At 38.2% G+C, this 15,226-nt stretch overlaps 1 protein-coding gene across 1 annotated transcript in view; it reads right to left on the reverse strand.

The window, feature by feature from the left end:
- Positions 1-687: 687 nt before the first annotated feature.
- Positions 688-15,226, reverse strand: part of NR2E1 (nuclear receptor subfamily 2 group E member 1) — a 102,764-nt gene continuing 88,225 nt past the window's right edge. Inside the window, exons 6-9 of the mRNA XM_075338366.1 lie at positions 14,433-14,529; positions 13,915-14,064; positions 12,677-12,782; positions 688-3,561 (exon numbers count right to left, since the gene is read on the reverse strand). Coding sequence (XP_075194481.1) covers positions 3,399-3,561; positions 12,677-12,782; positions 13,915-14,064; positions 14,433-14,529 — 516 coding nt within the window. The 3' untranslated portion in view covers positions 688-3,398. The remainder of the gene's footprint in view (positions 3,562-12,676; positions 12,783-13,914; positions 14,065-14,432; positions 14,530-15,226) is intronic.

Raw genomic sequence — 15,226 nt, forward strand, 5'->3', positions numbered from 1 at the left:
GTAAAGGGGCCTTTACACAGCACAGAAACCACTTGAATCAGAGCAAGGCTACTATACTCACAGGTCCTTTCCTTTTTAGATACCTAGGTAACTTACAATACCCTTTTTGGCTAAGATATTTAACATATGATATCTACATTCTGTCTATCAGTTCCTGTTGCTGAAATCAGCAGGGAGAAAGTAAAAGGCTGCTTTAAGTCAAATAGTTTCTTGCTCAAGTTCATATTAAAATTAACGCAGTTTTAGCCTGCAAGTAAATTTAGCCAATAAATGGCACTTTTTCATTTTAGATTTGAAACTGATATACTGAGATACAAATTTCAAGAATATTTTACGAGGACTGCTGCTTTTTATATAGAGAAAAATACTCTAAATGTGTAGAATATTAATCTTCTGTGTTTCTACAAAAATAGGTCTGCTTTGGTAATCGTATCTTAATATTTCTTGATTGAACCTCCAATCCTACAAATGTGACCACTGTTTTAGACTCTAAATTATTATTTTTTTTATACATGTTGAATTTACTAAATGTACTAGCATTATTGTGTCATAGACAAAGTAGTAAAATGTTGCTGTAAATAAAGCAAACACACTTTAAAAATGATCTTCCTATAAAACATCATAAATTACTCAAATTCAATATATTTTATTCTCTGTAAAGAAATGAGTACAACTTTAAGCTCACAATTAGAGGACACAGTACAAGAACCATATCACTTGTCTATGATAGTTGAAGTGCTGATTAATTTTAGTGCTAGACCCTAATCACACACCATAAACTAAACATAATGAAACCATTACACTGTATCTAAAGGTAGCGCCATCATACATGTATGGATAACTTTACCAAGATTGTTGGACAATTTTGTTTTAAATAATTATTTTCCAAGTTTATCTTTTCCTTAGTTTAATAATCGCATGTTTAAATGTCCATAGAAGCATGACATGCTAGCAAAGAGCGCCTCTTGCACTTTAGCTGTTTGATTTGGCCCATACTTATTTGCTGACCTTAAAGTATATAAAATGCATACTTCCATCTGACACAGCTTGAATCGACACAGTGATTTTTCCACAGTGATTGGAAAAACATACAGCTATGAACCAAATTATCTTTTAGAGATCTGTTGGCAATTCTGCTGATGGAGCAACACAGCACTATTTTCATCAATAACACCAGTTTACGTCCCCAACGCACTTTCGGGTTCTACTCAAAGAGCTCACTTTAAAACACCATTTTACAACTGAGAAAAAAAATTCCAGATAAGTTGAATATCTTTATAAATATTGTAAGTTATATTACTTATTAAATACAGATCTTGGGTTACATTCTATATTAGAATTCAGAGCTGTATTCATTATTCTGCATTCTATTATTTGGCAAAGCACTGAGTTTTACCTACGGGGTCATTGTCTACACAAATCTTCCTCTGGTAATTCATAAATTGAGATGTGTTTAGTAATAAACCATTCCTCTGCATTATAGAAGCTCAGCTAAACAGTAAAGATTTGTCAGACAGAAAGCTTGCTGATTTGATTCCCTTAACAGAATCTGTCACCAGGTTTTTGCTACCTCATCTGAGAGCAGCATGATGTAGACACAGAGACCCTGATTCCAACAATGTATCACATAGCTTACTAGGTGCAGCAGTTGTGATACAATCAGAGTTCTTAGATGTAACATACAGTAGAGCTCAACTAACTAATCCCACCCACACCACAGTTCTCTGTATACATTGTCTATTGCCAAAGAGCTGCTTATCCGAGAAGGGACATATTTGGATGAGCCAGCAAGTCCCAGCAATGATAATATCCTATTTATATTTATAAAACCATTTGTTTTTAAATAAACAACACACAGCTTAATGGGACTCTGTCACCAGTTTTTTCATGCGTGAACCAATGACACCACCTTTCTTAATGCCTGTACTGCATTACACAAATGTGTTCATAATCCCCTAACTCCCCTTGTATATTACCAAAAATTTTATTTTCTCCTGAGCTGTATGTAAATGGTTTTGGTCCAGTCTGATGGGTGTATTTCCTCGGCATCTGTGCAGCCTCTTTGCCACCAAAAGTCGTCCTGTGGCATTGATTGATGTGGATGATGCATCTGTCATCATCCACATAGCTGACAGCAATCTCACACCTGTGCATTAGCATTGCAGGCTCACGCAGGTGCAGTACTGTGGGCAGAGTATAAAACATAACTGTGCATGCGCCTGGGACATATCATTCTGGTTCCTTTTTTCTGGAACCAATTCCGGAATGACGTGTCCTGGGTGCATGTACAGTTATGTTTCATGCTGTGCCCAGAGTACGCCCAAGAAAACTGCACTTGTGCCAGCCGACGGTACTACTGTGCAGGCACGAGATTTCTTTCGGCTATGAGGATGACGCAGGACGTGTGATCCACATCAACGTAAGCAAGAGGATGGCTTTTGGTAGCGAAGAGGAGATACAGATGCTAAGGAAATGACGCCCATTGGACCTAACCAAAAACATTTACATACAGCATGGGAGAAAACAAAAAGGTAATGTTGGTGGTATACAGGGTTAGGAGATGAAGGACACATTTGTGTAATGCAGAAGAAGCACTCAGAAAGATGGTGCATTGGATTACACACTAAAAACCGGTGACAGGTTCCATTTAACAAAAGACACATCCCTGAACTCAGTATTTCAGTGCCTATCTCCTGCTGTCTTCAGATTGTACTGCAAAAACCTGCTGACAGTTTCCCTTTGACAGAAACTGGCTCCTGGACATAACACAGGGGTAACTTGGGACCAGTAAAATATAAGTAATACAATGTATTCATAATGTTGCTATCTTTTATAGATAGTATATTTATTTATAAGCTATAAATGGTGCTCGCATGTGAACATACACTTTATAGGGACCGTTTTAAAGCATGTGACTTGGTAATATGCAGGTAAGAGATTGCTGCAGATGGCATTGGAGTCCGGAATAGATGTCTCTGGTGAGTATGGTGACTTGGTCCAACATTACCTATGTGACTTTAGATGTATCACATCCATCTATCCTAATATACATGTTCTTTGCACGTGATTCTTGTAGTGCTGGTTTCTCACCAGTTCCTGTGGATTCTGTGTTTTTCTATAGAAGGTCAACAATGTTTATGACAAAACAATATTTCTATGTACATCTTGAGATTTGGGGGCTCTTAAAGGTACTTGACAGTCATCCCCTGGATTTGTAGGCCAAACAGCACAGACTACATCATGTGGCAGATTACAGTTTAATAGTAAGCACATCAATATGATGGCTATTTTTGACAAAAGTTCTCCACAATAATTGTGTTCTTGAGTCTATTTCCTTAGTAATAGATCTGCCAGTAGTCTTCGGTATAAGTGTAAGCTCTTCAAGTTGGTCCTCCATGTTAGATATCACTAGATTTATACATATCTGATAAAAGCCGTGTGATAGGAACATTGCCAATAGTCTTCTTAAAAAAAACTTCCTCTATCGTGCATGGGCTTATAGACCGTAATGCTGGTAAGAGTAGTAGAAGTTTCCCGAACCGGCAGGGCTGTGTAGGATATCTGTGAAACACAATGCAATGTTTAACTGGATGATAAATATATATAATAGATATGCTTTACTTTATGTATTAAATAAAAAAATAGTATGTACATTAGTGTTAAAACATACTTTTTTTTTATTATGAACAGAATCTCTCAGCATATTCTACCCCCACAAACAGAAGTAATCACCCGTTAAAGAGAACCAACCAGCAGGATTTTCATATATAAAGTAAAGCCAGTGCTATACTGACACTAGGATGCTGAATCTAAGCATACCTTTTGTTCTGAGATTGGAGGTTTTATTTCAGAAATATGTGTAAGTAAAGTTATAGCACTTCACTGCTATTTGATTAACAGGAGCAACAGGAAGAGAATATGTGGATTGGGTCTTGCTTCTATTCCATCCTCTGTCTGCCTGGCCTTCCTCCCCCTGTCACCGAAATAGACGTTAATTCTGGTGCAGGCAGACAGACATGGACGGATATAGATAGCAAGACCCGACCCACAGACTCCCTTCCTGTTGCACCTGTCAATCAAATAGCAGTGAAGTGCTGTAAATTTACTTGCACATATTTCTGAAATAAAACCTTCAATCTCAGAACAAAAGATATGGTTAGATTCAGCATCCTAGTGTCAGTATAGCACTGGCTTTATTTTATGTATGAAAATCCTGCTGGTTGGTTCCCTTTAAGTAAAAGTATGCTGATTTCAGATCTATACTTTTACATTCCTGATTCCCTGAATTTTTCTATACCAGTTCACATAGCTATTTGTTCAATTCCTACTAATATATCTCCAGAGACTTTGCCATGGGGTTGAATGGCCTGGTCTATTGGTGAAAAAAGAGATAAAGAAGCTCACAACGTTAATATTGTTCAGGATACAGTGGAAAGTTAATGAATCAGTGCCAATTCCTGGGGTGAAGCTCAGCTACTGTAGAACCATTGAAGAAGCGAGGATTTTCCCCCATATCCATCCATAAAATTAATCTTTATATTAGAAATAAATTAAAAAACAAAAAGAGGGTTAAAACTTATGCGTTTCTGGTGTACACTACGCCCTTAGTTATAGTGTACGCCAGAAATGCGTAAGCTTTTTATCCCCATGATGGATCCTCCTGTTGTCTTTAAATGAACCTGTTCCAAGCAATTCTGGGTGCATATTGCTAATCCCTGCCTAACTGTCCCTGTATCTAGTAGCATAGATAATGCGACCTTTAGAAAGAGTGTTTCCAAAGATCTTTTATGATATGCTAATGAGGCCAGGGACTAGTCCCAAGGGTGTTAGTTCCTGTGTTTATTCCGCCCTCTTAGCATGGTAGCACACCCACCACTGGTGATGCTGCATTGAATAGCATGTTATCACATCCCTGTGGGTGTGCTACCATGCTAATAGGGCGGAATGAACACAGGAACTAACGCCCCTGCAACTAGTCCCCACGCTCATTATCATATCATAAAGGATCTTTCCAAATACTTTTTCTACAGATCTCTTTATCTATGCTACTAGATACAGGGACAGTTAAGCAGGGATTAGCAATATACACCCAAAACTGCTCGTGGTTCTGGATGCATATTGCACCTGACAGGTTCCTTTTAAATAGATTTTTAATAAAAAGATTCATTTTATGGATGGAAGTGCAAAAAATCTTTTTTCCTCAATGGTTTTCTTGTCCATTGGCATACGCCATACAAATGATACGGAAGATTCCAAAATGCTGCCATAGTGGGACAGATTAGGGGATGATGATGAGCAGATGTGAATTTCATATTCAGAACAGCATCCTCGCACCTTTCCAGCAGTTAATTTCTAATGACTCGTTGATATTGGGGACAGACTCTCATTTCCAATGAGACCATAAATTTCTTACATATAATGTGCTGAAAAATGCGAAAATAAATTCCAAGTGACTGAAATGGTGAAAAAAACAGACATAATTGAACCTGTGTTTTGTTTTTACGGCATTCAGGGTACAATAAAAATGACCTGACAAAACGATTATTCTGGCCAGTGCAATTTAGGTTGATATTTATTGCATTTATTTCTGAAAATATCGAAATTTTGGCAAAAATGTTACCATTTTAACATTTTAAATTTTTACATGCTTAACCCTTCACTACCCGACGATTTTCCGTTTTCATTTTTTCCTCCCCTTCTTCCAAGAGCCATGACTTTTTTATGTTTCCATTCATATAGCCATATGAGAGCTTGTTTTTTTGCAGGACGAGTTGTACTTTTGAATTACATTCTGTGCCATATTGTACTGAAAAATGGGAAGAAAATTCCAAGTGCGGTAAAATTATAAAAAAAGAGTGCAAATGTACGATTGTTTTTTTTATTTACCACTATAAAGTAAAACTAACCTGGGAATATGATTCCCCAGGTCAGTACGAGTTTGTAGATAGCAAACGTATACTTTTACTTTTATATAAGTGTCTTACAATATAAGATTAGCCAAGGAATCCAATAAGTAAGGTTAACAATACAACAAATTCCTAAAAATCTATGTTTATTAGATATATGTTAAAAGACTCATCTACAATTATGCACAAAACACTCCCCTTAAGTAGGTATGCAGTACTGCAGTAAATAATCAATGTACCCTGCCACTGCCCCTAATGGAACACCCTACCTGGCCCGGAGGTTGGCACCCTAAACATGCACAAATGGCACCCCCGCTCACCGTCTACTCTCCCTTAAATGTCCCTAGGTATATCTCTATCTCACCATGTGAATACCAACCAATCCACATAGACAAAAAAAAACAACAATAACATCTCTTAAGGGTCCTCAGTGATAATTACTTGACACCCACTTACACTGAAAACAGATTGGGAAAAAACATGTTATTAAAAACTGGTATTACATTGATTGTTTCCTGTAGTACTGCATACTTAACTCCATCTCCCAGTTGTGGGGATCATTGTGTGGCAGTGTGACATCATTTTTTAAGGGGAGTGTTTTGTGTATAATTGTATGGAAGAGGGTTATTTTTTGTGTCTTGAGCTGGCGTTTTTAATGACACCATTTTTGTGTAGATGCAGCGTTTTGATCGCCTGTTATTGCTTTTTAATGCACGTAATTTTGGAGTTTGGAATTTTCATCTCGCCACGCCGTGTACTGATCAAATTAATTGATTTTATATTTTGATAGATCAGGCATTTATGAACTCAGCGATACAAAATAAGTGGATTTTTTTTTTTTTATTTTTAATGGGGCAAAAGGGGGTGATTTGAACTTTTAGTTTTTTAAATTTTTAAATATTTTTTAAAACTTTTTTTACAAGTTTTATTGACTTTACTAGTCTCCCTGGTTGACTTTATGACTGCACGATCCAATCACTTCTGCTGATCAGAGCGATGCTTCAGTATCACTCTGATCAGTAGAAATGCTGTGTTCCTGTGATTTCCGGCGATCTGCTGGCATTCACAGGAAGTGGAGTCATGGCAGCAATAGAGGTCATCATCTGGGTGAATCTCGGATCCACTGGCGTCTGTTAGTCGCACATGTCTGCTGATTAGATCAACAGACATGTGCAGGAATGAATGTGAGCCTGCAGTAACCGGAGGGAGGTGACCTGGGACCTAAAGGGGTTAAACCATTTAGTCATACTGTACAATAAATAACATTTCCCATATGTCAGCTTTTCATATGTACCATTTTTCTAACATTATTTTATTTTGTTAAGATGTTAAAAGGGCTAAAGGTTTAGCAGCAATTTCTATTTTTTTTCCAATAAATTTACAAAAGCTATTTTTTAGGAACCTATTCTGATTTAAATGGACCTTGAGAGGGCTCTATATTGGAAACTCCCCAAATGTGATACCATTTTAAAAACCAAATCTTTTAAATACATCAAAACAGGAGTTTTTTTTAAAACCATTAAGATGCTACACAGGAATTAATGCATAGTGCAAATTAATTTTTTAAACTTTTTTTTTACTCTAAAATGTTGCTTTAGCTCCGTTTTTGTCACTTTTGCAAGGGATTGCTTGACAAAATAGACCCTATGCACTGATTCAAAATCAGGCAATTGCACATTCCTTTCTGGGCACAGTCGAGGCGGTAAAGTGGCGTTGGTGGGATTGGTCCTTGGAATCCATTGTCGGTTTGATTTTGAGGCTACCCTTTAAGGACATAAAGGCTTGTGTTCCTGATGTCGACTTTAGGGCTTGGGAACAAAATGGGTCCCTTCGGGTATCGGATTTATTTGACAGGGGGTCCTTCTTACCCTTCTCTGAGCTGGTGTCTAAATTCAACTTACCCAGGCATATTTTCTACCAGTTTCTTCAAATTAGACACTTTTTAAGCACTTTCCATCTGGGCTCATCAGCATCAAGAGATCAGTTCTTGGCAGACTTTCTTCTGAAGGAGTCAACATCTGCCAAGGGCCTGTCCTTATTATATCACCACTTCACCTCTCAACCGGAAGGACAAACTTTATCATACATGACAAAGTGGGAAAGAGAATTATCACTCTCTTTGCCAACCCATCAGTGGCACGCGGCCTCAAGGGTGGTGCTTGGGTCCTCCACTTGCCTCAACCACTTGGAGCAGATTAAAAAAGTCCACATGGGATGGTATAGGTGCCCAGCTCAGATAGCTAGGTTTGCGCCAGGCTACGCTCCCCTCTGTTGGAAAGGTTGTTGCATGATGGGGAACATGGGGCATCTCTGGTGGTCTTGCCCGGGAATTCTCAGCTTTTGGAATCGGGTCTTCGACCTAATAGCAGAAGTATGCGAGAATAGACTCCCTCCCTCACCCCAAATGGGGATTCTACATATGGGCTTACATGCCTTCCCAGCTCCTATTGCTCAGTGCATTTCTCATATACTAATCTCAGCCAGTGTATATCAGCCAAGTGGAAATCCCCTGAGATACCGGTTCTGGAGGAAGTGATTGCTAGAGTCAACACGCACTTCCAAAATGAAACTCTGTTAGCCAGCAGTGCCTCCCTGGCCTTAAAAATTCAAACATGTTGGGCAATTTGGTCAGCCTCTCGCTGGGCTTCTCCCCCTCTAAAACTGTAACAACCTGGTCGGGTAATAGGTTGGACTGCTAGTCATATAACGTGTCGCTCGGACCAATTTTGTTTCTTTATACACTAAGTTAACATTGTGTATTGTTGTAAGTTACCCCCCCTTCAGTGCTCAATATTTCTGTGGCCCTGAGTCGCCCATTAGGGTGCTGATGTCTCAGCTTTTGTATGATGTTATGCCTTTCTTTTCTGTAAGCCTTTTTCTTCGTGTTTGAAAACAATAAAAAAATGTATGGATTAAAAAAAAAAAAAAGACCCCACAATTTGTTGCCCACTTCCTCCTGAAGAATACCTCACATGTAGTCAAAAAGTTCTGTTTAGACAAACGGCAGGTTTCAAAATGAAGGAGTACGACTTGAATTTTGGAACACAAATTTAGCTGAAATAGATTGAGGGCACCATGTTGCATCTGCAGGGCCCCTGAGGAACAAAAACATCAAAACCCCCCGCAAGTAACCACATTCTGGAAACTAGACCTATCAAGGAATTTTTATAGGGGTGTGTTGAGCATTATGAACCCATAGTTACTTCATCGAACTTTTTAAAATGTTGATGTGAAAACAAAAAATATTTTTTTTTCCGCTATAATTTTGTTCTAGCCCCAAATTTTGTAATTTTTTCACAATGGACTATATGAAAAAACTGATAATATAATTTGTTGCACAATTTCTCCAGAACACAATGAGACCCCATATGTCAACTATGTCAACTAAATCCCATAATGAATTAATCTATTGGTGTAGTATTTTTACTCCACAAACTACACAGAATTTTACAAGTTTGGGTGGTGTAAACAAAAAACTTTTGATTGAAGTTTTACTTTATAGTCAAAGTTTTAATGCACACATGGGGTAATAGGAGAAAATAGACAGGACAATTTTCTATGTAGTTTTTACCAAATGTGGCAGTACCCCCATATGTGGTTGTACACTGATGTTTGAGCACACGGCGTGGATCGGACGGGAAGGAGCTCTACTTGGCTTTTTTTAACATAGATTCTGTTTGAATAGATTGTGGGCGAGCCCCTGAGGTGCCGGGTCAGTTCCTTACTGCGGTTTAGGGCTCAGAAGAAAGAGGGCATTTGAATTTGGGAGCACAGATTAACCTGGATTTTATTTGGGGGGAGGTGAGAGTTATGTCCCCTTTTCATTGTCTTTGTTCTATTAGTAACATGGGAAACCCCTATATTTCTCGTGACAGATTACAGACCTGAGTGGGGGCTGGATTTGTGCAGATTAAGTTAGGGGTATTATTGGTAACATTTTGGGGTTCAGAACATCTTTTGATTGTTTGTAATATATGGCTCGGAGCACAATTTTTTTGTTCTACACTGAGCACTGTAAATCCAACAAATCTGAGATTTAGGCCCTGTGCAGTTTTGATGTATATTTTCAGAAATCTGCAGCAAAATCTGCATGTCCACTGTGAAGCCGAGATAGCCTATGAGAATTCAGAAGTGCTGTGCACACGTTGCTTATTTTTCCCTTGCGCATTTGGTGCAGATTTGATGCAGAAAAAAAAGAAATCTGCACCAAATACGCAAGGGAAAAATACTCAACGTGGGCACAGCACTTCTGAATTCTCATAGACTTTGCTGGTTTCACAATGGACATGCAGATTTTGCGGCAGATTTCTGAAAATATGAGTCAAAATCCGCATCAAAATACGCAGCGTGGGCACAGAGCCTTATACTAAAACCATTACAGAGCCACTGACTTAATGAGAAAGATGGAGACACTGTGGTGTCTGTCCCAGTGGTGTAAATCTTTCTAGGCGGGCATAGAGCTGTGGTCGTCCACATTTGTGCGCTAAAAAGATGCCTGAAATGATGGGACATTGCCAGGCCGGAACAGAGACCAGACAGTCCAAAGTGTCTCCATGTGCCTCATTATAGTGAGAGCAGTAGTACAAGAATAGTTCTTATTTTTGCATAGTCCACCGCATGGTATATATAGAGATATATATATATATATATATATATATATATATATATATTTTTTTTTTTTTTTTGTTGCAATCACACAGTAAAAATACTTTTTTTAATAATATTTTTTGTTGCCATATTCTAAGAGCTGTAACTAGTTTATTCTTTTGGTGAACAGAGCTGTGTGAGAGCTTACTTTTTGCATAATGAGTTGGAGAATTTTTGGTACCATTTTGGGGTATCTAAACTTTTTTGATTGCTTTTTATTCAGATTGTTTAGACATAGAATAAGCAAAACCAACAATTCACTTATTGCTTTTATATTTTTTTTTTTGCACGGTTCACAATGCTGTAAAAGTGATAAGAGCAATTTATTCTTCGGGTCATTATGATTACAGCGATACCTGATTTATATAGTTTTTTTAAGCTTTGCTACTTTTTTACAGTAAACACAATATTTTACAGAAATGTATTTTTTCACCATATTCTGACAAGTGTAACTTTCTTAGTGTTTTGCTGAATGACGTTTTTTTTTTGTGGGACAGTTTGCAGTTTTAAGTTATTCAATTTTTTTCTATATGACTTTTTATTGCTTATTATTCACTTTTTTGTGTCAGTATGATGAAGTTGCATTTTTAATTATTTTATAGTACACTGTTCACTGTACGGAATAAATAGCATGACAGTTTTATAGTTCGGGTCTTTGTAGATGTGGCAATACCAATTATGTATACTTTTTTTGTTTATTTTTTTTACGCAAATGGTGTGTTTTTAGTGGAAAAACGGGATTTCGTGACTGTGTGTCTTTTTTACCTTTTCACAATTTATTACTTTTTTATTTTTATTAATATTTTTCACTTTGATCATTGGTTTCATGCTTTGCAGTACTCTATTATTCTGCACTGTCAGAGTCCTGTCAGTGACTCTCTGATAAAGCTTGTTAGACCCTGCCTTCAACAGGATCTAATAGACCACTGTACCCTGGGGCCATCAGATGACCTCAGGATACCATGGCATCAATCAGGACCCATGGATACAATTGCAAGTGGCAAATCTTGTCAAAGGGGGTCTTTTAACACCCTTTTAACCTTTTAGATACTGCTGTCATCGCGTCAGCAGTATTCAAGAGGTTAATCGGCCCAATCGGTTCCATCACTGGTTTGGGCCAATGCCTATGGATGTCAGCTTATTCCTCCGTTAAAAAGCGGCGCTGAGGAAAAAGGCCCCTTAATAGCCGCTGTTAAAAGGCGTAATAGTGGTCGTTAAGAGGTTAAATTTGTTTCAATAGCAGCTAAATGTTTTACATTATAAAGATACATGAACTAGAAATGAGTGAGGACAGAATGTTGAGAATATTTTGATGTGTAAAAAAAAATGATATGGAATAGTAGTAATTTATTTTTAAGTGGTTTCAGCTACTGGACAACCCCTGCTTGAATGCTAAAGTGTCTGCTCTGATGGAATAGTGAAGATTGCAGCCGATCAATGGCCACTGTTTGGCTACAGCTGTCATGAGACATAACTATTTCACGTGACTGCCTGGAACCGCAGTGCCAACATCACTGGAATGACACTAGTCCGGGAGTTGAGTAGCATGAATGATTTTTTTTTTTACTATTAACACTTTAGTATTTAAAGGGATTCTGTCACTTATAAAAATTCTATTAACCTGCAGTTATAAAGTTAATTTGTAGGATAAAAGCATTTTGAACCTACCCAGTGCCTGCATAGTGAACCCCATTGTGCCTCCCAGCAGGGTTCTGATTTCAGTCACAGGGGCAGCGCCAGTGCTGATTCAGTTATCGCTCTGTGTATGGAGAGTGACAGCTGTAACCACTCCCCAACACTGACTAACATCCCTCTTTAATGCTGAGAGAGCTGTCAATCAGTGCAGGGGGTGTGGTTACAGCTGCAACTCTCTATACACAGAGCAATGACGGAATTTGTCACCCCATGACTGAAACCCAAATGCTGCCTGGAGGATTACAGTTCATTTCCTCCTGGCAGCGGGAGTCAATGTACAGGCGCCAGGCAGGTTCAGAATGCTATTAAACTGCAGATTAACCCCATATCTGCAGGTTAATAGCATTATTCCATGTGACAGGTTCCCTTTAAGCAGGGCTTGTCTATTAGTACACATCCCTTTTAAGGTTTAAAGGTTACATAGTCACCTGGTATGTATGTAACTGTTGAGAGTGAGCTGAGCTTCGTCTTGTAAGGCTGCAATGGCTGCTGCATTCCTGAAACTTCTCAATTCAGAACCACTATGTGTAGGTACTGAAAGAATAAAAACATAGAAATGTACAGTAACACAGTGGAAAACCAATTGGCAAAATTTTGATCAAACTTTTAATTGATATTCCCTATTTTATGTTGTTAATATGCTGACTTATTTACTATCATGGTCATGATGTATAAAATGAGCACGGCTGAGACCCCAATGAGTTTATGACCACGAATATGCAAGTTGCATGCTTGCAGACAAGTAATGACTGCTGGAATTGGCAAGCGGAGCATGATCCTAACGCTGTGTGCATAATACACCATTAGAATTTAGCAAGTGCTGCAGAATTTCACCAAGGGTAGGTAACTTCTTTAAGGCCCTTCACATGAGCTGATATTCAGCAAATAAGTGTTCCGAAGAATGCTCGCTTCAGATTACAAGCCTATATAAACTTGGGGCTGATCACTTTGTGAACAAGAAAACACTCTATGATAAGGTCCATAGAACTCATTTGATAACATGGATATCATGACTGATAGTACATCATGATATTAAGATATCACTTGAGGTGTAAACCCCTTTAAGCTATGTATATGCAAAGGTGTAACTTGAAACTCCTGGACCCCGATGCAAAACCTATATTTAGGTATCCCAACAGTTGGGGTTAATCTGCAGGTTATTAGACTTCTGCTGTGCAGTTATCACACTGAAAACCCCGCTGCTGGGAGGAAATAAACCTTATTACTACCGGCAGCTTCAGGCTTTCAGTCATAGGGGCGCCGCCGATGCAGTTTCAGTCACTGCTCTGTACAGAATGTGTGGCAGCTGTAACCCTACCCCGGCACTGGCTAACAGCTGACTCCATATTGCATTAGTACAGAGCTGGCTGTCAGTCAGTGCTGTATAAGACGTAGAATATTAACTGTATTACTATCGTCAGCGTTGGGCTTTCAGTCATAGAGGCGTGGCTGGAGCAGTTTCAGTCACTGCTTTGTACATAATAGGTGGCGGCTGTAACCATACCGCAACACTGACTGACAGCCAATTCAGTAAAGCATCAGTACAGAACCGACTGTCAGTCAGTGCCATATAAGACCTAACTTTAAAAATGGACAATTCTATCAAAAACGCACTTTTACTATATATTTACATATTTGATCTAGTCATAAGCCATTGGTAACATACCAGCCTTAAAAGTGACAATGCATTTGAGGCAGGCAAACTCAGTTGCGTCTAGTCGAAGCTGCCGAAATCTCGCCACCACTTCCTGCAATGCCTGGATTTCAGCTATGATTTTATTCAGCTTCTGCGAATCTGTGTTATCGTTGTTCATTCCTGAAATCAAAACATATCTAAATGTATAGTTTTCATACCTTTCATTTCTAATCCCCTGCAAATCTCTTCCACTTAACATGTATCTGACAGCCTGGTATAAACTATTTCCACGTCGATTTTTTATGAAAATGATAATAAAGTACTCCTTTGGATGATAACAAACACAGTGATTAGCATTTCAATGATGATACAAGCAGTTATGAATACAACAAGACAACATTATTTGCATTTAAATATAGATTTATAAATGACAGGTATGGTCTATTGTTCACGCAGGATTTGTTATTCTTCACATGTTGTTCATACTCCCGGCAATGTATTTTAATGTTAATTTCTACAACAAAGTCATTAAATTGAGCAGTCCTTACCAGATACAGCCAGTAGCGTGCTAGCATCAACCGGGATGGCCCATTGTGCGATTCCCAGAACAAACAGCTCTCTCCACGCATCTTCCAGGAGCATCAGCTGCCACACAATATATGAATGATAGGTTTAGAAGTACATCAGCCATGTATACGCTCCTATTTCAGGTTCCCATTGCTTGCACTTTAGAACTCTTCATAACTGAATATTTTGCCTCAATTACGCTTTGTTAATGATTTTGAAGATGTGCCGTGGAGATCAGACATATAATACCACCATATATGCAAACAGAGTGGTCTCTAAAGTACAAAATGTCTCATTTAAGGGAACAAATATGTAATGAGAAAGGACAGCACAATATATATAAGGCTGTTATAGGCGAAATAATATGCAGAGTAATGAAATGTTAACAGTGGGGGGATTGGGTAAGCTTTATAATTAGTGAGCAGTGAATACTAAATATTCGAGTTTGGGTTAATCGTACCGAATACCTACTACAATTACAGAATTCGTCACGAGTAACGAACCTAATACAAGTCATGGGGAACCCGAGCATTTTTCTAGGAAATCTTCAAGAAAAGTGCTTGGGTTCCCCCATTGACTTGCATTAGGTTAGTTATTAGTGACAAATACTGGATTAGTACTAGGTATTTGGTACAAATAACCCGATATTTAGTATTCACTCATCACTATATATAATACATTATTTAGGTTATACAAAATCAATTTTGGCATGAACATTAATGAACAAAAAGAAAAAAAGGCAATACAATTAAAATGTTAGCAGTAGATATATAAA

Source organism: Anomaloglossus baeobatrachus, chromosome 3, assembly GCF_048569485.1.
Source record: "Anomaloglossus baeobatrachus isolate aAnoBae1 chromosome 3, aAnoBae1.hap1, whole genome shotgun sequence".
Classification (NCBI taxonomy): Eukaryota; Metazoa; Chordata; class Amphibia; order Anura; family Aromobatidae; genus Anomaloglossus; species Anomaloglossus baeobatrachus.